Genomic DNA, 19,996 nt, shown 5'->3' on the forward strand with positions numbered 1-19,996 from the left:
ACCAGCCTTCGTATCACAAATAGTGTCACAACTTATGAATTGAAGTATACCAAATGTCTTTTGTGAGAGTCTGCTGAAAACCTGAAGAATAAAGTAAGGTAGAAATTAAGGAGACAAAAAACAGAGAGGCATGAACTCTGCTAATGGGAGTATGCGGAGAGGAAACAAACAGATGTAAGTATGTAAGATGCAATTACTTGTTAGATTTTTCCACTATAATGCAATTTTTATGAACATTTCAGGCAAGCCTCCATGTCCTTTTTAAAAATATAGCTATTTAGCATTGTCATTAAAATCCTAAATAAAGCTACACCATTCTAAGTCCACTGAAATCTAATGGGCTTACAAGAGTTGCTTCTGCACTAGTCATTTAGTTGAGAATTGCCATCATTTGTTCATTGAGTTGTAGTGGAGAATTCAGATAACACTGTTAGAAATCCAGTGCCTGCCACATATTTTTCATGTAGCCCTCCCATCTTTTTTAAACTTGTGGCAGTCTGTGGCATACATGGCTAAATTTGTGGCAATTTTTAAAAAATCAGTTGCAGTGGCAGGCTGTCCATTGTGGACAGTCCAAATACAATTAAGATTTCTCACAGCTACCATTTCTTTAAATTTCCTCCTGTTTCTCTGCTTCTTGGTTAATGACATCCTCTCGCAGTCAGATGTAGCATTCCTGAATCAAACATTAATTACTAGTTCTTATTTTGGGAACGGAGGTGGGGAATTCATTTATTTTCATATTGCAGCCAAAGCCATTGCTCTGTTTTTATCACCACAGTTTCATAAGCGTGCAACTGCAGTAATGTTTAAGGAACAAAAAATGGTGTTGGTTGCAAAGTGAAAATCAGTAGTTAGTGTTTCCTGAAACATGGACTGATAATTAACAATTGATTCATGAATATTGTGGCCCAATACTCTAAAACAGAGGAGCTAAAGGAAAACTGAAAGGAGAAAGGGAGATTTTATTGAACAGGACCTATTTCTATTCTAATTAGACATACAGGATGTTTCCTACAGTGATGGGTACAGCCAGATTTTTGTGGCGCATACACAGCTGTATTAAGTGCTCTGCAACTCCAGTTTCAAATTCTGACAAGTCAACACAGTGAAAGGGTTACAGATCATGCTAACTGGAATTGGTCATTAATTGTGGACAGATCTGCTTGTATATCTCTGTCACAGGTTTGTTGTATATAAAGGCAATGTTGGCCACTACGATACAGACATACACGTAAAAGTTCATTGTACCACTAAAAAGCACCATTTATATCCTGCTGATCGGTTTTCTCTATTCCATCCTCAACCTTCAGCTTTCAAATGATATATGAAAAGGTATTTATTTAAAGCATTTCAAATCCATTTTTCCTCCAAAGCCAGACTGAAGGGTGTAGTGCCTTGACTGCCTTTTAAAATTTTGTCGATTTTAAAAAATGTACGGTAATTTTAGATATGATTATACAAATACCTCTGAAATATCCCCAGCCTGCCTGTACCCCACCCCAACACCAATCTTCTCTGCTGACTTAGCACAAAGAACAACCCAGTGACCTAGCGGGGCGTGGGGTGGGGGGAAAAGACAAGAAAAAGCATGAAAAGGGAAGACAGGCAGCACTGTATCTTGGGTTCCCCCCTTTAGTGATAATTTTACCACAGTCTGTCTACATGCTTCCTTATCTGCTATCTTTGCGATGAACGACCTGAAGCTGTGATGCAGGAAGCAAGCAAAACCATCTTTTCCTCCATGCATCAGCATGGCATAAAGATTGGTGACTTCTAAACAGAAACCACCATTTCCACTCCTGGTATTGCCCATTAGCTGTCACAGGACCACCAGGGCAAGGGGATTATAACTCCCTGGAATAAAGGAAAGGGCAGGTTTCCAGGAAATAGTCTGAGATCTGACAGCCTCTGGTAGCCTGTTCTGGCCTGCTTGATTCCACCTTCAGAAACGGAGCCCAAAGAAAAAGCAGCATCTCTCTGGAGGGTGCAGAATACAGTGGATGAGTCATGCTGAGTATTACAGTGACATCTGCTAGCGCTGCTATAGTTATGGATCCATAAGCCTGCCTGTTTAAAGCCCCTGTTCGAAAGGAAGAGGAGGGGGAGAGTTAATGGCGGGGGTGGGGGGGGATTCTTCCCTGAACTGTAATGCAGTGCCAGACTGCATTTTTAAAAAGCTGCAGCTGCTCGAGAGATATGTAGAGGGGCATATAACCAATGGCAAAGCCTGGGAGCAATCTGTCTGCAGAAGACCCACATGCAGGATGAATCCAAGTGCACAAGTGCAGGATCAGCTTGTGATATGATGTGCTTGTAGAAAGGTGGGCAAGGTTATCAAAATAGCTAGAAGCCATATAAAATGCTACATACCCTAGATCAGGGTTGGCCAAACTGTGGCTCAGGAGCCACATGTGGTTCTTTCACACATACTTCGCGGCTCTCAAAGCCCCCACCGTCCCATCGACTGGCTTGGCAAATGCATTTAAAGTTGTTTTCTTTCCACCTCTCCTTCTTCCCTCTCCCATTTATTTTCTTTCCTTCCTTGTGTTGTGGCTCTCAAACATCTGACATTCATGTCTTGTGGCTCTCAAACATTTGATGTTTATTCTGTGTGGCTCTTATGTTAAGCAAGTATGGACTCCCCTGCCCTAGATAATATTAATCAAAACACCCAGTTTTCTGAAATTCATGAATTCTACTGGAATAGGCAGGGTATGGCTACCTTGTCTTTCCCACTATCATTCACCATTATTTTGCCCCATTATTCTAGAAGCTAAAGCTTGTTTTCCCTCCTCCACTTCCTCCCCTCCCTAAACTTTATTAGGATTGCCAAGGAGGTATTTCACAGGCAACTTCAACAGAAATTTCAGAATATGGAGCAGAACACAGCACTGATGGCCATTTTGGTGCAAGTTGAACTACTGATGACATAGACTAAATAATATCACTAAGCAAAGTGTTTTTCTCCTTTGGGTTGAGATGAGACATCATGGGAATGCAGGCATTAACGGGACCACAAGATACAGATGAAGAAGAGAACAAGAGAAGATTTGTTAAAAAAGAGTAGAGAGAAAAAGGCTGAACTGGAAAAATAATGGCTCAAATGTTAAGCTTGCTCTTTAAATCTTGCCCAGATTTTTATTTTATTTTTTTAGCTTTGTGCTGCTGCTTCTGGATCAAAAGATTTGTTTAGAAGTGCAACTGAACTACAAACATCAGGTTTACTGCTCTAGTTCCCTTTTGTTATGTTTGCACTAGGAACAGGAAAAAATAAAAGCCTCACCTTGGTAAGAAGGTAGGCTACTGAGTAATAACAACATCTCTGATAATACCACACTGTTGCTAAAAGACAAACAAGAAGATTGTCCCCAAGATAACATGCCTGTTTGCCTCTGGTATTGAACTGGCACAGAGACATTCAGTCTTCATGCCATTCAGCATGTAGCCAGTTCAACTAGCTCACCTGCTCTTGGGCAGTGATGGGAATGAGAATGGGCAAAGGGCCTGCTACAGAGATCCCCTAAGCAGTTCCCTGGTAAGAAGGAGCACACAGAGGGATAACAGCAAGTGGGTAAGGCTTATATAGACAGACAAGGAGAATCTGCCAGTCAAGGGTGCCTCCTTTTCTCCTACAATCAATATATTGCATTTTATTGTATTTTAACATTGTTTCTACTGCAAGAACCAAATCTGGTGGAGTGTATCTATCTATCTGTCTGTCTGTCTGTCTCACACACTGCATTTGAGAATGCAATTGCAGTGTTAAAGATTAAGAGCTCACAGCTGGAAAATCCAGTCTGAATCTCAGCTTGGATGTACCCTCGTATAAAGTGGGAATAATACCACTGGCCCAACTCTACATCTTTTTTTTTTAAGACTGTTTAGCTAACGTATATGCATATATCCCCCAGAGTACAACAGGAAGTCTAAAAATTGTTACCTCCAGGGCCACACCCCCTGATGGCACCATTGGTTCACAGGGCTTTTTTTTTGAGAAAAAGCCCAGCAGGAACTAAATTGCATATCAGGCCACACACCCTGACACCAAGCCAGCTGGAACTGCGTTCCTGTGTAGCAGAACTCCAAGAGGAGAGGCAATTTTTGGGACCCAGTCCTGGTAAGCTGTGAGAGGTAATGGGGATCTTTTGTCCCTGGACATCCTAGAACACACAAGCTAGGGCATACACAGACACACAGCATGGCCATACAAGGTTATCTGATGATGCTCTCCTTTCCAACTCTGGTGGCTTCCACAGGGATATTTTGCTGAATCTTGGCTTTCAAATCAGGATCTACATAGCATCATCTTTTCTTCTTTTTCTCTTCCCCATCCCAAATACCATCTTATGCTGGACTCTGGGTGAGGTACAGAGGGCATAAAGCCATAAAACAAATATACAAACATTAAAATTCAATATACAATTTGATAAAAACTAAAATAACCAGAATAAAAGAGATCCAACATGGCATCCTATAAATTTTCTGTCCCAATTCTGGACTACCTGGCCAGGTTTTGGGCAGAGGGAACTCAGAATATACAGAAGGGGAGGGAAGAAGAGTGACAGGCAATAAAAAAAAATGTTGCTGCCCTCAACCAAAAGCCTGGTGGAGCATCTCTGCCTTACGGGCCCTATGTGATTGCATAAAATGCCACAGGGCCCTGGTGGCATTGGGCAGAGTTCCACCAGGTTGGGGCCAGAGCTGAGAAGGCTCTGGTCCTGATCAAGGACAGCCAGACATCCCTAGGGCTAGCGATCATCAGCAGGTTGTTGTCAATGGTGCACAAAGCTCTCTCAGGGATATACCAGAAGGGAGGGTCCCACAGATACATTGGTCCTAGACTGCTCAAGGCCTTTAAGGTCAATACCAGAACCTTGAACCTGACTGGGTGCTTCACTGGAAGCCAGTGTTCCCATCAGGACTCACGCTGCCACATTCTGGATCAGCTGGAGTTTTTGGGTTAGTCTCAAGGGTAGATGAGAAGAAGTGATTGGATTTATACTCTGCCCTTCACTTTGAGTCTCAGAGCAGCTTACAATATCCTTCTCTTCCTCTCCTCACAACAGACATTCTGTGAGGTAGGTGGGGCTGAGATAGCTCTTGAGAGAATAGCTCTGCTGAGAACTTGTGGCTGACTCAAGGTCACCCAGCAGCTGCATGTGGATAAGTGGGGATTCAAACCCGGTTCTCCAGATTAGAGTCCGCCACTCTTAACCACTACACCACGCTGGCTGAAGAATGAAAAAACATTGCCAGGAGAAAGCAGCCCTTGTCTACAAGTGTAAGAGGAATGCCTTTCAGATGTGCTAACAGAGGCAAATCCATGTTGCCTCGTTCTTGACCTTTTGCACGTTGAATGGGAGGATCCCTTTTCAGTTGGTGGCAAGTTCATGATTTCACAAGATAAACATATACTTTTCCTGATGCTGCAGGCATGCCATATATAAAAGTTCTTTTACCACTGTACTGTTTTGGCCGCTCTCTTTTCTCATTACATTGTAACTGGATTCTGTCAAAGGGACTTTCTGGTTAGAGAAGCCTTTGATTGCTGGTGCTAATGTTGTCTTATCATAATTAAACCATGGGATCGAGTGCTGCAGCTGTGCTGCTAAGCAGTATCAATAGAAATTTGGGAGGACTAATCCCACATCTTCCACGGATAATTGTAATGTCTGCATTTTAATCCGGGGATTGTATATGGCCCATTTGAAGGGCATAATGGCAGCACTGAATTAACAAAAAGGATAAATCCTGCCTGACAGGGTCTGGGGAAAACCCATCCATCCTTCATTTTCCTTTTGCTGCTGTGTCAATTGATGACTGGAATTTTAAAACAAAGATAGCTGGAAGGTAATTAGTGAGCACCATTGTAAGATCCTTAACTGTGGGTCAGTTCTTGTACAGAGCTTCTCTTCCGGAGATTAGTGATGAGAGTTTGCACAGAAAGAGTTAGTTTAATTATCCATGATGGGCTAACAAACTTATTATTTGGCCACATTGACTACATGACCAGGTGTGGGGATAAGTGAAGCATCTTTAGCACATGTAATCTGACATGGGGGGGGCACTATGAGGACCTCAAATGTCATGCGGCACGTACATCTGAGTCTCTTCATGCAGTGTTACAAAACAGCAATGCCAGAAGGGGGGAAAAAGAATTACAATGTCTTCTGAGCTAGCTCAATCACGTGTAGGAAAAAGCCAGGGCTCTCTACAGGTGTTATCTGATTAAGGTTTCATATGTACATGGGATTAAGTTCTAGTGAACTCAGCGTGCCTTGCTTCTGAATAAATAGATCAGCTTCAGTTCTAACTTTTTGGGGGGTGGGAGGCTGTTACAGATTTGGCCTAAATCTGTAATCCAACAGGGTCCTCTTTACATGTTACCTTTTCAGGTGTACAGCTGAACCATAAAGGAGTAGTATGAAACAAAGATGCCTGCAACGACACTTATCATACCACATGTGCGTCCAGGATTCAGAAGGGGGCAAAACTCATGTTTTGCTCTGTGGAGAGTGTGAATTGGCCCTGACTCTTATGCAGCCTCTTGCCAATCTATCTCAGAGCTCCGTGGATTAAAAACCATGCCCCTAATTTCATCTAGCTATTATATTGTAGGCATTGTGGGTGCTACAGTAGTATGAATGATAAATTATAATAACCACAATAAACCTAATTAACAACCTGGTGTTTTTATCTTTGTAATTAAATCTAGCTGCCATAATGATAACCGCTCTGGAAATCCTGCTGCTGCTGCTATTATATTATCATCAACATAGATTACCTTATGGTGGTATTTTTAACCTCTGGTCCTCAGACAGCTTCTTGCTGCTTTTGAAGGCTGCTTCTTGCCATTCTACCACTAGAGTAACATTTTAAACCTTTTGTTGTTGTGGAGTAAGCTCTATTTTCTCTTTCCATCAGCAGCAATGCAAGTCTCAGTCTCCAATAGTTGGAGACTATTGCTAGAGGAGAGTGGGGCCCTGCATAAGTAAGAGAGCATCCCAGAAGGCCAGGGTCAGAAGGCGTGAGCAGTGGTAACCTTCTTGAAACTTTTGTGGGTCTGGTCTAGAGTTGCCAGGTCCCATCTTCTGCCCGACAAGGGGATTTTGGGGATGTTCTGGGAGGGCGCAAGACCATCCCTGACATGATGATGTCATGCTGCACTGGGGAATGGAGTGCTGCACAGGCATCCCTCCCCCGCACCGGCTTCCCCCCAACCATTAAGTATGAACCTTCCCTTTACATGGTTGGGGGATAAGCTGGCGCTGTGAATGCCTGCCTCACAAGCTGCAAATTTGTCATTAAAAGCCAAACAGCAGGGGATACTACCTGACCCAATGAAGGTTGCCTTGCTGACATACCTCTCTCTCGTTGATGCAGCTGAATGGAATGAGTGGATAACAATGGAGGCAAAAAACAAAACAGATCATACATGGAGCCTGGTGGAATGAGAAAGTCCTGGATGGATGCAGGCCTGGAATCAGCCACAAAAGCTCTTAATTAATCTGGCGCTGTGCTTTTGTAGGTCAGACCAATAAAAACCATGAAGCACAGATGCTGCTAACAGGCCTTTTCCTGTATTGTCCAGCATAGCTGCACAACCACATTGGGAGGAATTGTTTGTATACTTGTCTGATAGCATCTATAGTGGAAAAGTGGCTTCAGGATTATTTTCAAGTAGTGAGCCTACTGGATAATATACCAGAATCACAGCCTTTAGTTCAACAGAAATGGTTTTACAGACAGTGCCAACTCTTGAACTAATTATAGTATTATTAAAAAAAACTAATCCTTGAGAGATTTAGAAAAAGAAATCTAACAGAGGGAAGTTACCAAATTTTGTGACAACCCTGGTTCATTTTAAAAGTTCACATTTTTTTAAAAAAATGGTTTCTCCAAAACTGCAAAAGTGCTTTGCCCCAAGCATATTAATAATATTCATCAGAAATACAGCCATTAAAATTGATGGCCGTTTTTCTGTGTCAAATGCATATAAATGGCAAAAACAATGAAATTAAAATGGGAAATTGGCCAAAGAAAATAGGCAGAATGGAAACGGTCTTCCCAATCATGCACAAAAAATGAAACAAACAACCCCCCCATCATACCTAAACATATTAAGCAAAATTTAAGGACTAACATATAATACATAAATGAACTGCAGCCCATTTTCTATAACGTAAACCAAAAATCACTTTCACAAATTATTCTAACTGGCTAGTCACTAGATATATTCTCTTGTAGAATACTGTGTATTGTAATAACGACTAGATTTTTAATGTGGTTGAACACAGTAATGTTTTGGGAAAATTCACTGTGGAATGTGACATCATCAGTTTCTCCTACCTCACTACACCAGTATGGAGCTGGGAGGAAAAAAGGTAGTAAAATCACAGCATGATGATGTCAAATAACATGGTCAGGTTTTACAGAGGGAAAACATTGGGATAGATGATAAGAATTCTGGTTCATCTTGGAATTAAGCTCAGATAATTCTGAGTTATTCTCAGCAAATCGGCAACTATTCATGAATCTGATTCCAAGCACTCAGAACTCCATAGGGCTTCAATGACATCATTGGAATTCAAAGTGGAATTCTAGCAGGAGCTCCTTTGGATATTAGGCCACACACCCCTGATGTAGCCAATCTTTCAAGAGCTTACAGAGCCTTGTAAGCTCTTGGAAGACGGGCTACATCAGGGGTGTGAGGCCTAATATGCAAAGGAGTCCTGCTAGAATTCCACCCCTAGACATCATCACCAGCAAAATGAATTTCTGAGCATCCCAACCCCTGTCTCCATCCCAGCTTAATGGCAAATGCTGTGGTGGAAGGAGATAAAAGCAGACAGTTGGTCAGCAACAGGAATGCCAGTCCCTCCTTACATCTCTTTCTCTTACGACTGTTAGTTATTGTGGCAAGGGTTAATTATTGTAGTGCTCACCAGGTGCCTTAGAATCTGCGCATCTGAAGCACCCATGAGAAGCGTGGAGTAATGGAGAAGAAAGCTTTCCTCCCGCTGGCCTCCCACTGGCCACCACCGCCGCATGCCTCCAGAACAACCACCAGCAGGTGAGCTGACAGAGAGGAGTGGAAGAAGAGGGGGAATGGAACATTTTCCTTTGAGGCTGAGAAGTATCTGGAGGCTGTAATATTAATCTCACTTTGATGGCAAACATGATGTTTGCTGCAGGAGTATTAACTTCAGTAACCACTAGGGAGGACTGATGGGGGGGGGTTGTGGTACCACTTGTAGCAGGGCTAGACTTCATAAAGGGGGAAAAAAGATTTTGAGGGGGCTGTCTTTTAGCAAAACATTTTACATGGTGGCCCATGTTTATTTTCCCCAATATAGCTTTGATTAACTGTCGGGATATAACTTTTTTAGGCAGTTGTTTAAAGCATATGAATTTAACTGCTCTTCCACAAATTTTATGGCTTCAGTTGTTTTATGGGACGGCAACAGGAGGCCATAAAGGGCTCTGAAGAAGTTGCAGAAGGGTGGAGAAGATTTTTTTTTTTCATTGTGAGCAATTGCCAGAGGTATTCTTCCCAACCACTGTGGGAAGCCCTACAGCAGGAATTAAGCTATATATTTAGTTATCTCATCCAATCCCAGGGATAGCAAAGCGGCAATTTGACTGAAGGCATAGCCTGGGATTATGACACATATCTTTGGAACAGGAGGCACTGATGCCTCCTCTCTCCATTTTATAAAACTCACTTGATTAAATACTGGCCTGCAAATTCTTTTGTTCTGCGTTAGAAAAGAAAACTAAGTTAGGCCCACATATGTGGTCGGGGCAGTGATGGTGTAGAAACTTTCTGCATGACCAGCCTGACCAAATATGATTGCATTTGGTACCTCTGCAGCATGCAGCCCCAACCATGTGGAAGAAGCAACCACATCAAAAATGTAAATATGAATTTCCCTTTAGGGTAAGTCAGTTCCACAAGTTCATCTAATGAAGCTCGGTGTACCTTCCAGTGTTTCAGGCATGAGTTTCTCCTATTCTTGCAATCTGAGATAATTCTTAACTGGAAATTCTAGGGACTTGGATTTATATTTCACAAAGCATGTGCCACTGAGTTTCAGTAAGGAAGAATATTAATAAAACAGTAATTCCTAGGTACCTAAGCATTTCACTACCATTACTAGAGATTACCTGAGAATATCTCCATCTCTGGCACTTGATACTTGCTGGTTCAGGTACAATAGGTATAATATCTCTTAAATGTTCTAGGATCAACTGCTGAACCTCGTCTATATTCCAATCCAGATGTTCGATTCCAAAAGGCACACTAGTGTGGACAACAACAGATGGCCCAATGTCCGGTGATTCTGCAAGAAAGACAGAAAAAGAAGGAAAGACCTTCACTGATAGCTCAAAATGAGATTTCCATCCCATCAAAATATTAATTATAGCTCTGCTGCATTTGAAATGGTGAGACTCAAGTTAAGGATGTCAGCCTACCTAGAAAGTGATTAAAACACCACAGGAGGCATTTGCAATACTTGAGATTTCTGTTCTGTCCCAGTAGAAGGCTCAGATTCAACTTCAAGTAGTTTCCAGATGCAACAGAAGATGGTTGGCAGGTTTGAAGAAGGCAGGATTTTGGCAGCTGCTGCTCGTCTCGCTCTTGCAACTTCCTAACATAATACACCATGCTGCCAAAATTCCCTCTTCTACATGGCTATTAAAAGTTTGGTCACTCCAGCTTTTCCTTCCAAGTACGAATACTAGCTTAAACAATGAATAATATAATGACTTTTGCAACAACTTTATTGGTAACCTAAGTTAGGAGCAGACGTTACCTCTTTAGAGATCTGAAGGTGTTATTGCTCAGGGATATACATGCCCATTCTCAGCCTCCCCCCCCCCCCAGGTATGTAATAACTTCTATTCAAACAGTTTTGCTAAGATCATAACTGTATACACAAGAGTTGTCACCTCTGGACTCACTGTCTGCCTCCTCTCCTCCACATGCTGTGCAACACACAAGAACTCCTCCTGCCTACTATAATGCATAATTGACAGGACCAGGAAGGAGACAACAGGCGGGGCAAGCTATGGACATACTGTCTCATGCTAATGTGGGAGATTTGAAGGTTGGGTTTGCAAACTGGCAACTTGACTAAAGAAAGTGCTATCATGACCCATTTCAGGACTCTGAAAAATAATCATACATTCTTAGCTCCATGCATTCTTCCTTCCTTGTATCTGTTGCTGGTTGTGCTAGAATCTAGACTCCTTCTAGGCAGCGTAAGCTCTAAGTTGGTTTGTTCCCCAAACGGTTGCTGTGAGGGTTGTGTTGCCCAGAAGCAACAAACCATAGCAAAGAAGGGAAGCTTCCCAGCAAAGCAAATGAAGAAATGGCTGAGAGGGACACGGTGCTCGTTCAGCAAGAAGGAATAGCAATCAAGAGGCTGTTTTTGTTGGGATGGCAGCAGGGAACTTTGTGTGACTTCGGCTGAAACTTAAACTGCCATGGATTTTAACACTGAGGTTATTGGAGCAAGATCATTCTTTAAAATTAAGGGTTATTCTTGGAAGATGACATTCAGAAACACATTGAGCAAAAAAATTCAGATTTTGAAAGTGACGGCTATGTTTTTGGAAAAACATCACAGCTAAATTCTGCGAAAAGAGTGGTGTGGTGAAGTGTGGAAACTGACCAAAAATAAAAGTGATATAATAGGATTACGTCTTTCTGTTCTCTTGTATATTTGGTGCTCTGTCTACACTTTGCTTAGCATGTGTCTCATCTGATTGCAGGCACACAACTAATTCATCACTGAGAAATGTCAAACATGCTTGAATTTCTGGCCTTAATTTGGAGCCAAAATGTAAACAAGGCCTCAAACGTTTGGGACAGTCCCACTTCTGTTGTGTATGACCCCTGTGATACTTTAGAAGTGAACCTAATAAACTTGTTACTGCTCAAAGGGGATGCTGATTATTTATCAAGAGCCAGAATTTCTTATTATGGTTGAAGCCTCTTTGCCTACCCCAAGAGAAGATGGCAGACGCTAAATGGAAACTAAACAAATAGCATCAGCAAACAATTTGAGACAAATAGATTCAACAGTTGTGGAGAGTGACTGAGTGAGAGTCCAATAAGGAGGACAAGCCTCTCATTTGTAATCTCTGCTATAGAAGAACTCTTTGTACCATTCTTTACTAAACTACCAAGTGAATTCTTGGTATCATTCTAAGAACTGCAGTAACACAACTCTATTTGGTTAGACTAAAAAATAAAGACAAATTGGGCTTTCCTTTTGTCAACCGTATGGCATTCGGGTCCTGTTGATTCCTCCCTCCCCCCCACATCCAATTCTCTCTCTCAGCTATGTTTTCCACCCCTATATGTTCTTTTCCCTCTTTGCAGGGCTTTTTGAGTAGAAAAAGCTCAACAGAAACTCATTTGCATATTAGACCACACCCCCTGACATCAAGCCAGCTGGAACTGCATTCCTGCTCAAAGAAAGCCCTGCATCTTTGTAACCAACAATGTAATCTTAAGCAAAGTTATGCTCTTCTAAGTCCAATGAAGTCAAGAGTCCGAGCTGCATGAGTTGGTATGTCACCTGCTTGGTGGCCAAGCTACATGGTTTTCAGTCAAGCTTCATGACTGCTGACAGCTTCCTGTTATCACTATCTTTTATGCTCTTTCTCTTCCCTGTACCATGTTCCCAGCTCATAGACTGTGTTGTCTGGCAGTGAGTGACTGACTAATCTACAACACGCTTAGCTAACTGCTATATGCAATTGCTGTTTTCTTTCAATAGTTTTTTTTAAAAACCTGGAGTGTTAAGGATTCTTTTTTTTTTTTAACAAAACACTCATCCTTAAGCAGAAAGGACAAAATAAATGTAAGAAAATATATACATTTGTTGATTTCACAATTCTTCATGTAAAATATTCAGAGCTTTGAAGGTTCTGCAAAAGTCTTTCCTCTGTTACTTACTGCCATGCCAAATGAACAATCTTGAAGTTGTTGTTTTCATGGTATTTATAAAAACATTGGTCCTTCTGCCAAAGGGTCAAAGTGCTTGCATTCTGCATAGAGAAGGATTTCAGAAACAGTGACATTCCATGATGATCCCCTGTATATAATTTTTCAAATTTTGCAGTGTTCAGACTGGCTTTGATATTTCTGCTTGTCTTTCTGTCTTATCTGCTCACCTCTCCCCCACATCTGCTTGCATGTGCTTCTGTCTCAACACTTCATTCTAGTGCAGCTCTGAAAGGATTTCTCAGTGCATATGCTATCTTGCAAATGACTTTGAAGAAGAAGAAGAAGATATTGGATTTATATCCCGCCCTCCACTCCGAAGAGTCTCAGAGCGGCTCACAATCTCCTTTACCTTCCTCCCCCACAACAGACACCCTGTGAGGTGGGTGGGGCTGGAGAGGGCTCTCACAGCAGCTGCCCTTTCAAGGACAACCTCTGCCAGAGCTATGGCTGACCCAAGGCCATGCTAGCAGGTACAAGTGGAGGAGTGGGGAATCAAACCCGGTTCTCCCAGATAAGAGTCCGCACACTTAACCACTACACCAAACTGGATCTCCACACCAATCTGGCTCTCCATACTTTGCTTCCATATTAAACATCTGTGGATATATACCAGTGCTCTACCCAGTTTTCATTCCAGTCTTTGCCAGGACACCTATTTCAGCTTCTATGCACTTGGCTGCCTTGGCTTTTTTTCTGGCTAAAATGCCAAACAAACAGAACTGAATGTGTTCAGTAAATAGCTTGCAAAAAGATTGAACCAAGGCATGTGAAATGCTCTGGGTACTTACTGAACTACCCAGATGAATCACTACCACCAAAGTGAATAAAGAGTTAACTTCAACACCCAGAAAATGGGGTCTTCTGTTCTGGCTGTCATTGCTGTAATGAAGTCAAGACAGTAGTTTGTGGACACTGTACACTTTTTCTTGCATGCAGTGGACAGTATTCTGTCTGGAAAGCCATTATTATCAAGCACACTGAGGACAGTGTCTCGGATCATCTATACAGTATTGCCCTAGTAGCTGGCAGGTGACTGCTTGGCGTGACCAAGTAGATTGCCAAATAGAACAGGATCAGCTGCTGCATGAAAACATACCATAGCAGGCACTTGATGCCAACCAGAAATATTCTGTTGATATTTCCATTGACAAAACCATTGGACATACAACCGTAACACATGGCACAAGGTCAACAAAACAGGCAAGATCAAGTAGTTTTTTCCAAAAGGTCAGTTCTGTATCATGTGGAATGATCTCAATAAATATTTTCAATCCTGTGCTCCTCCTGCCAACCTAACAAAGGTCCTATGTCCCAGTGCTGATATTCAAAATGTGTAATGGGTCAGAAAGTTTAGATTTTTTAAAATGCTACTGGTGGTAGAAAATGCTGTGAAGTTGCATCCCACTTATGGTGACCCCATAGGGTCTTCAAGGCAAGTGATGAAAATAGGAGGTTTGCCATTGCCTGCCTCTGCTTTTCAACCCCAGGCTTCGATGGTGGTCTCCCACACAAATACTAACCAGAGCTGACCCTGCTTAGCTTCTAAGATCTGATGTGGCTTGCTTGAGCTATCCAGGTCAGGGCAAAACTACTGTAGGAGATTGTCAATCAAGAAGAATGAAAGGACTGGCATAAAAGAAAACCTCTGTCATCATATTCCACAACCTGAGAACACCAATCCTGGGGATCAGTATCACCCAGCTGCAGCCAACTTATGGTGACCTGAGCAAAGGACTTTCAAGGCAAGTGGGAAGCAGAGGGATTTGCCATTGCCTTCCTCTTCAGAGTCTTCCTTGATGGGTCCCCCTTCCAAGTACTGACTTTGCTTAGCTTCCAAGATCTGACAATATCAGACTATCCCATACCACCTTCCCTCCCACAGAAAAACTGTAGGTTATATAATACGTACAAAGGTAAGAATAATTTTTTAAAAAATAAGGAAAATTATTAAGAAAGTATCAGGATCTGAAATCAAAGCACCCCCCCCCCCCCCAACAGATAATGAGACTTGATCTGTTAAAACAGTATATTTCTTTTGTAAAATCTATCGCTGTATGCCACTTATAAGAGGAACAAGAGGTCTTTAAGCTGTGGAATGTTTGATTCCGCCCCCCCTCCTTTTTGACCAACTGTAATTATGTTATGTGACAGCTGAGTTCGTGATTGCTACCCAGTTCTGATCTTTAAAAGAGCTGATGTCAAAGTCATGGCCACAATTGACACCTTTGTTCATGGTTTCTCCACGGGGATGTGAAGAACATAATGTGCAGACAAACTGAACCACATTGCTTTTAGAAGTGGCTGCTCCGGTTTGTGACTGAAGTGATGTTTGCTGGGCTGAGAAAACACATGCTCTAGGTTTCAATGCAGGGGTCGGCTCTGCAGTTCAAAGCTAAATTTTGTTCATGTGTAAAATGCAAGGATTCAGAAATTCTCTTATGAACAGTAAGCTGTTAAAAGTGTCAGGCCTAGTTTTCATGGCAAAGATCTTTGGACGATAGGGTGTGGGAACAGAACCAGGCCTTGGTAACACATTTGCTTCACACAAATGCAAATATTGTGATCTAGGCAATCACATTCACAAGTATATAACTGATGTGCATGACCTTTCCCCCTCTCCCCTCAAAAGAGGAAGCTTAGACATGAAATAATTTATTTGGGTGTACATGCTTCTGAAGTCTAGCTTTAGCCAACATCATGCAAAGGATATTATTGAATGGCAGAATGGCTTAACCTTGACCCAGACAAATCTGTGCTAAAAACCCAACCTGTGGCTTCCCTAATAAGAAATTTTAGTGGGCCATTTGACATTAAGTTGTTGGCCACTCGGAAGGGAAACATATACAATACATTTTGCTAATCCACAAGAACAGTGGAGAAATGCCCTCCACACTAGAATTCACTGCAGTAATTCAACCATTAGGACTAGCTGGGTTTGCAGCTGGGTACAAACTCATAGCTGGTGGAAATAAAGGTGTCAGTGGATGAATCATCAAGCTCCAAACACAGTACTTTAGTCTTTACAGGTGCAAAGGGCCAGGGGAAAGAGTCTTAAAAGGGTGATTATAAATTCTCAGGACATAAGTAAGCAGTTTTCTCTCTCTCTCTTTATCTTATAGCTTGGGGGTCAGAAAGCCACAAGCCATGTAGGCAGATATCTTTACTGAGGAACTCCACCTTATTTGGGTGATCAAGGACATTGGGAGAAGTTCAAACTCTGAGAACTAAGGTAATGATAGACTTTTGCTGGTTGCTCTGGTGGATGACCTTCAGCGGCATCTGGACCAAGGCGGCTCGGCGGTACTGATGTTGTTAGACCTATCGGCAGCGTTCGATACGGTTGACCATCGGTTGCTGACTTGCCGTCTCGCCAACACGGGAATTCAGGGGCTGGCCTTACAATGGCTTTCCTCTTTCCTTGATGGACGGGGACAAAGGGTGGCGATTGGGGGTGAACTGTCCCGGAGGCACATGCTTGATTGCAGGGTGCCCCAGGGGGCGGTGCTTTCCCCGATGTTGTTCAACATCTACATGCACCCCCTTGCCCAGATTGCCCGGAGGTATGGGTTGGGTTGTCACCAATATGCTGATGACACCCAGCTCTATCTACTCATGGACAGCTGGCCTAACTGTGTCCCAGAAAATTTGGACCTGGCGTTACAAGCCGTGGCTAGATGGCTCCGGCTGAGTGGATTGAAACTAAACCCAGTGAAGACAGAGGTCCTTTGCTTGGGTCGACGTGGTCCGGGAAGGGAAATTCCCCTACCAGCCTTTGACTGTGTGCCACTGACAATGGCACACAGGGTCAAGAGCTTGGGGGTGCCCTGACAATGGAGGCCCAAATAGCAGCCACTGCTAAGTCCGGATTCCTTCATCTTAGGCGGGCAAGGCAGCTGGCCCCTTTCCTGGAACATGACGATCTGGCAACAGTGATCCATGCAACGGTCACCTCAAGGTTGGACTACTGTAATGCCCTCTACATGGGGCTGCCCCTGTGCCGAACCCGGAAGTTGCAGCTAGTGCAGAATGCCGCCGCCCAGCTGTTATTAGGGCTACCCAGGTGGGAGCACATTCAGCCAGGGCTCCGGGGACTGCACTGGCTGCCAATAATATACTGGGTTTGGTACAAGGTGCTGGTTATTACCTTTAAAGCCCTATATGGCCTAGGACCTGCCTACCTTAGGGACTGTCTCTCCCCACACGTTCCCCAGAGAGTGCTTAGATCTGGTTCTCAAAATCTACTAACAATCCCTGGGCCGAAGGAGGCCCGTCTGAAGTCAACCAGGGACAGGGCCTTTTCGATTACAGCCCCTTGCTGGTGGAACCAGCTACCAGAAGAGGTGAGGGCCCTGTGGGACCTTGGACAGTTCCACAGGGCCTGTAAGACAGTCCTCTTCCGGTTGGCATATAACTGACCGGTACCTGAAAAACCCCAAAGGAAGGTTGTAGGATAGCACATTGATAGATCGTTTTCTTGTTTTAACTGCTGTAAACTATTTAATGTATTTTAATATTCATTAATCTTATTGTTAGAATTTTATGTTGTGAGCCGCCCGGAACCGCCTCGGTGGGGAGGGCGGGATATAAATCGAATAAAATGAAATGAAATGTTAAATGTTTAGTGTCAAGTTTTACTAGCCTATCCTAGCGACTGCATCATTAGAATAAGTGTAGAGTGCAGTGTGAGAAGTTTGCAGATAGCATCACATTGTGTTGGGTGATTAAGACAAAAATGGATTGTGAAGAGCTCCTAAAGGATCTCTTCAAGCAGGGGAATAGGAATAAAATGGCAAATGAGTTTCAATGTCAGCAACTGTAAAATGGTGCATATTGAGGCAAATAATCGCAGCTTCATATACACTGATGGGATCTGAGCTTGCAGTAAAAGACCAAGAAAGGGGCCTTGGGGTGGTAGTGGATAGCTTGATGAAAATGTCAATCCAGTGTGAAGCTGCTGTGAAAAGGGCAGATTCCGTGCTGGCCATAATTAGAAAATAAATAGAGAATAAAACTGCTGCTATCAAACTGCCCTTATACAAATCTATGGTGAGACCACATTTGGAATGTTGTGTACAGAGAGCCAGTTTAATGTAGTGGTTAAGTGAGCGGACTCTTATCTGGGAGAACCAGGTTTGATTCTCCATTCCTCCACTTGTAGATGCTGGAATGGCTTTCATAGGAGTTGTCCTTGAAAGGGCAGCTGCTGTAAGAGCTCTCTCAGTCCCACCTACCTCACAGGGTGTCTGTTGGGGCGGGGGGGGGGGAAGGAAAAGAAGACTGTGACTGCTCTGAGACTCTGAGATTCAGAGTATAGGGTGGGATATAAATCCAATATCATCATCATCTTCTACAGTTTTGGGCACCACAGGATACTGTAGAGCTTGAAAAGGTACAAAAAAGAGCAAACAAAATGATCAGGACGCTAGAGCAGCTGCCCTATAAGGATTGGTTAAATCGCTTAGGGCTGTGAAGCCTAGAAAAAAAAAGGCAAGTAAGAGTTTATAAAATTATGCATGGCATGGAGACAGTGGAAAGGGAGAAACTTTTCTCCTTCTATAATACTTCAATCCGGGGTCACCCACTGAAGCTTAAAGGTGAGATATTCAAGACAGATCAAAGGAAGTATTTCTTCATATAGCTTATACTTAATTTGTGGAACTTGCTGCCATAGTATGTGTTCATGGTTCCCAACTTGAAACACTTTAAAAGGGAACTGGACAAATTCATGGTGGACTGGGCTATCAGTGGCTACTAACCATAATGGATATCTAATCCCTCAAGCACCAGTGGTAATATGCCTCTTTGAATCAGTTGCTGGGGTGCAAAGGCAGGATGAAGCTGTTGCAGTCTTCCTGTTCACTTTTAGAGGTAGCTTCTTGGCTACTGTGTGAACAGAATTCTGGACTAGATAGGCCTTTGGTCTCATCCAGCACGACTCTTCTTATGTTTTCATGTCTGTAATTTCACTTTTCTTTGTATCCTTGGCTCTGCCTCATTCTTGAACAAACCATGTAAATTCTTTTCATTTTTGTTTACTTACATTTTGAATGCTTGAAGTCTCATCTCTGTAAACACAGCAAGCCTATTTAGTTTTACTATTGTAAGTGCAGTGAAGGGAAGGGAAGGGGCAACAGGCCAGCTTGCTATTCACTGAGCATGGTAGCCTGAAACTGAGAAGGTGCAATATACTGTCCCTTGCTAGCTTGGAGTGGTGTGAAATGTGGCAACTAGGCAGACAGTGCTACATGTGCAACTGGGAACTAAGGCTGGATTTGCTAGGGATGGAAACTAAGATCTTCTAGCTGTCCAACACTTTATCTTTTGGGGCATTTCAGTAGCACCACCACCATCCCAATGAAAACTTTTCAAGAGAAAAACACACCAAGCTGGCTGTCTCATGAGGTCTTTGGGATACTGGGGGTAGAATGAAACTGAGTCTGTTTTATACATTAGTTGCTGCCATTTTGGGTTTAAGTTATATTATTGATTTCATTGTGCTTTTGCTGTTGTATAATTGTATATGCAAATGCTAGAAGTGTCCGAAGTAAAATTGGTGAATTGGAATGTTTAGTGTTGGGAGAAAACAGACATTGTGGGAATTTCAGAAACTTGGTGGAATGAGGAGAATCAGTGGGACACGGTGATTCCTGGATATAAGTTATATCGGAAGGATAGGGAGGGAAGGGTTGGAGGTGGGGTGGCTCTGTATGTCAGAGAGGATATACGGTCCAGTAAGACTGAGGTCAGAGAATTAGATTCCCTTTTAGAAATGCTTTGGGTTGAAATAGAGGGCTCAAAAGGAAATTTAACTATGGGAGTTTGTTATCGCCCACCAAATCAAAAGAGAGAGGACGATTATAATATGATGGAGGGATTAAAGATAGCGGCTAAACGTAAAAACTGTGTCGTAATAGGTGATTTTAACTACCCGCAGATTGATTGGGTCAATATGTGTTCTGGTCGAGAGAAAGA

The 19,996-nt window shown here is 42.7% G+C and overlaps 1 protein-coding gene across 5 annotated transcripts in view; it reads right to left on the reverse strand.

Annotated features, from left to right (window-relative positions):
* The window catches only part of RNLS (renalase, FAD dependent amine oxidase), a 128,851-nt gene that overhangs the window by 2,972 nt on the left and 105,883 nt on the right, over nt 1–19,996 (reverse strand). For all 5 annotated transcript variants that reach the window (XM_060241270.1, XM_060241269.1, XM_060241271.1 and 2 more), the window contains one exon: nt 10,171–10,346. In XM_060241270.1, coding sequence (XP_060097253.1) covers nt 10,171–10,346 — 176 coding nt within the window. The remainder of the gene's footprint in view (nt 1–10,170; nt 10,347–19,996) is intronic.

This window comes from Heteronotia binoei, chromosome 6 (genome assembly GCF_032191835.1).
Source record: "Heteronotia binoei isolate CCM8104 ecotype False Entrance Well chromosome 6, APGP_CSIRO_Hbin_v1, whole genome shotgun sequence".
NCBI classification, from domain to species: domain Eukaryota; kingdom Metazoa; phylum Chordata; class Lepidosauria; order Squamata; family Gekkonidae; genus Heteronotia; species Heteronotia binoei.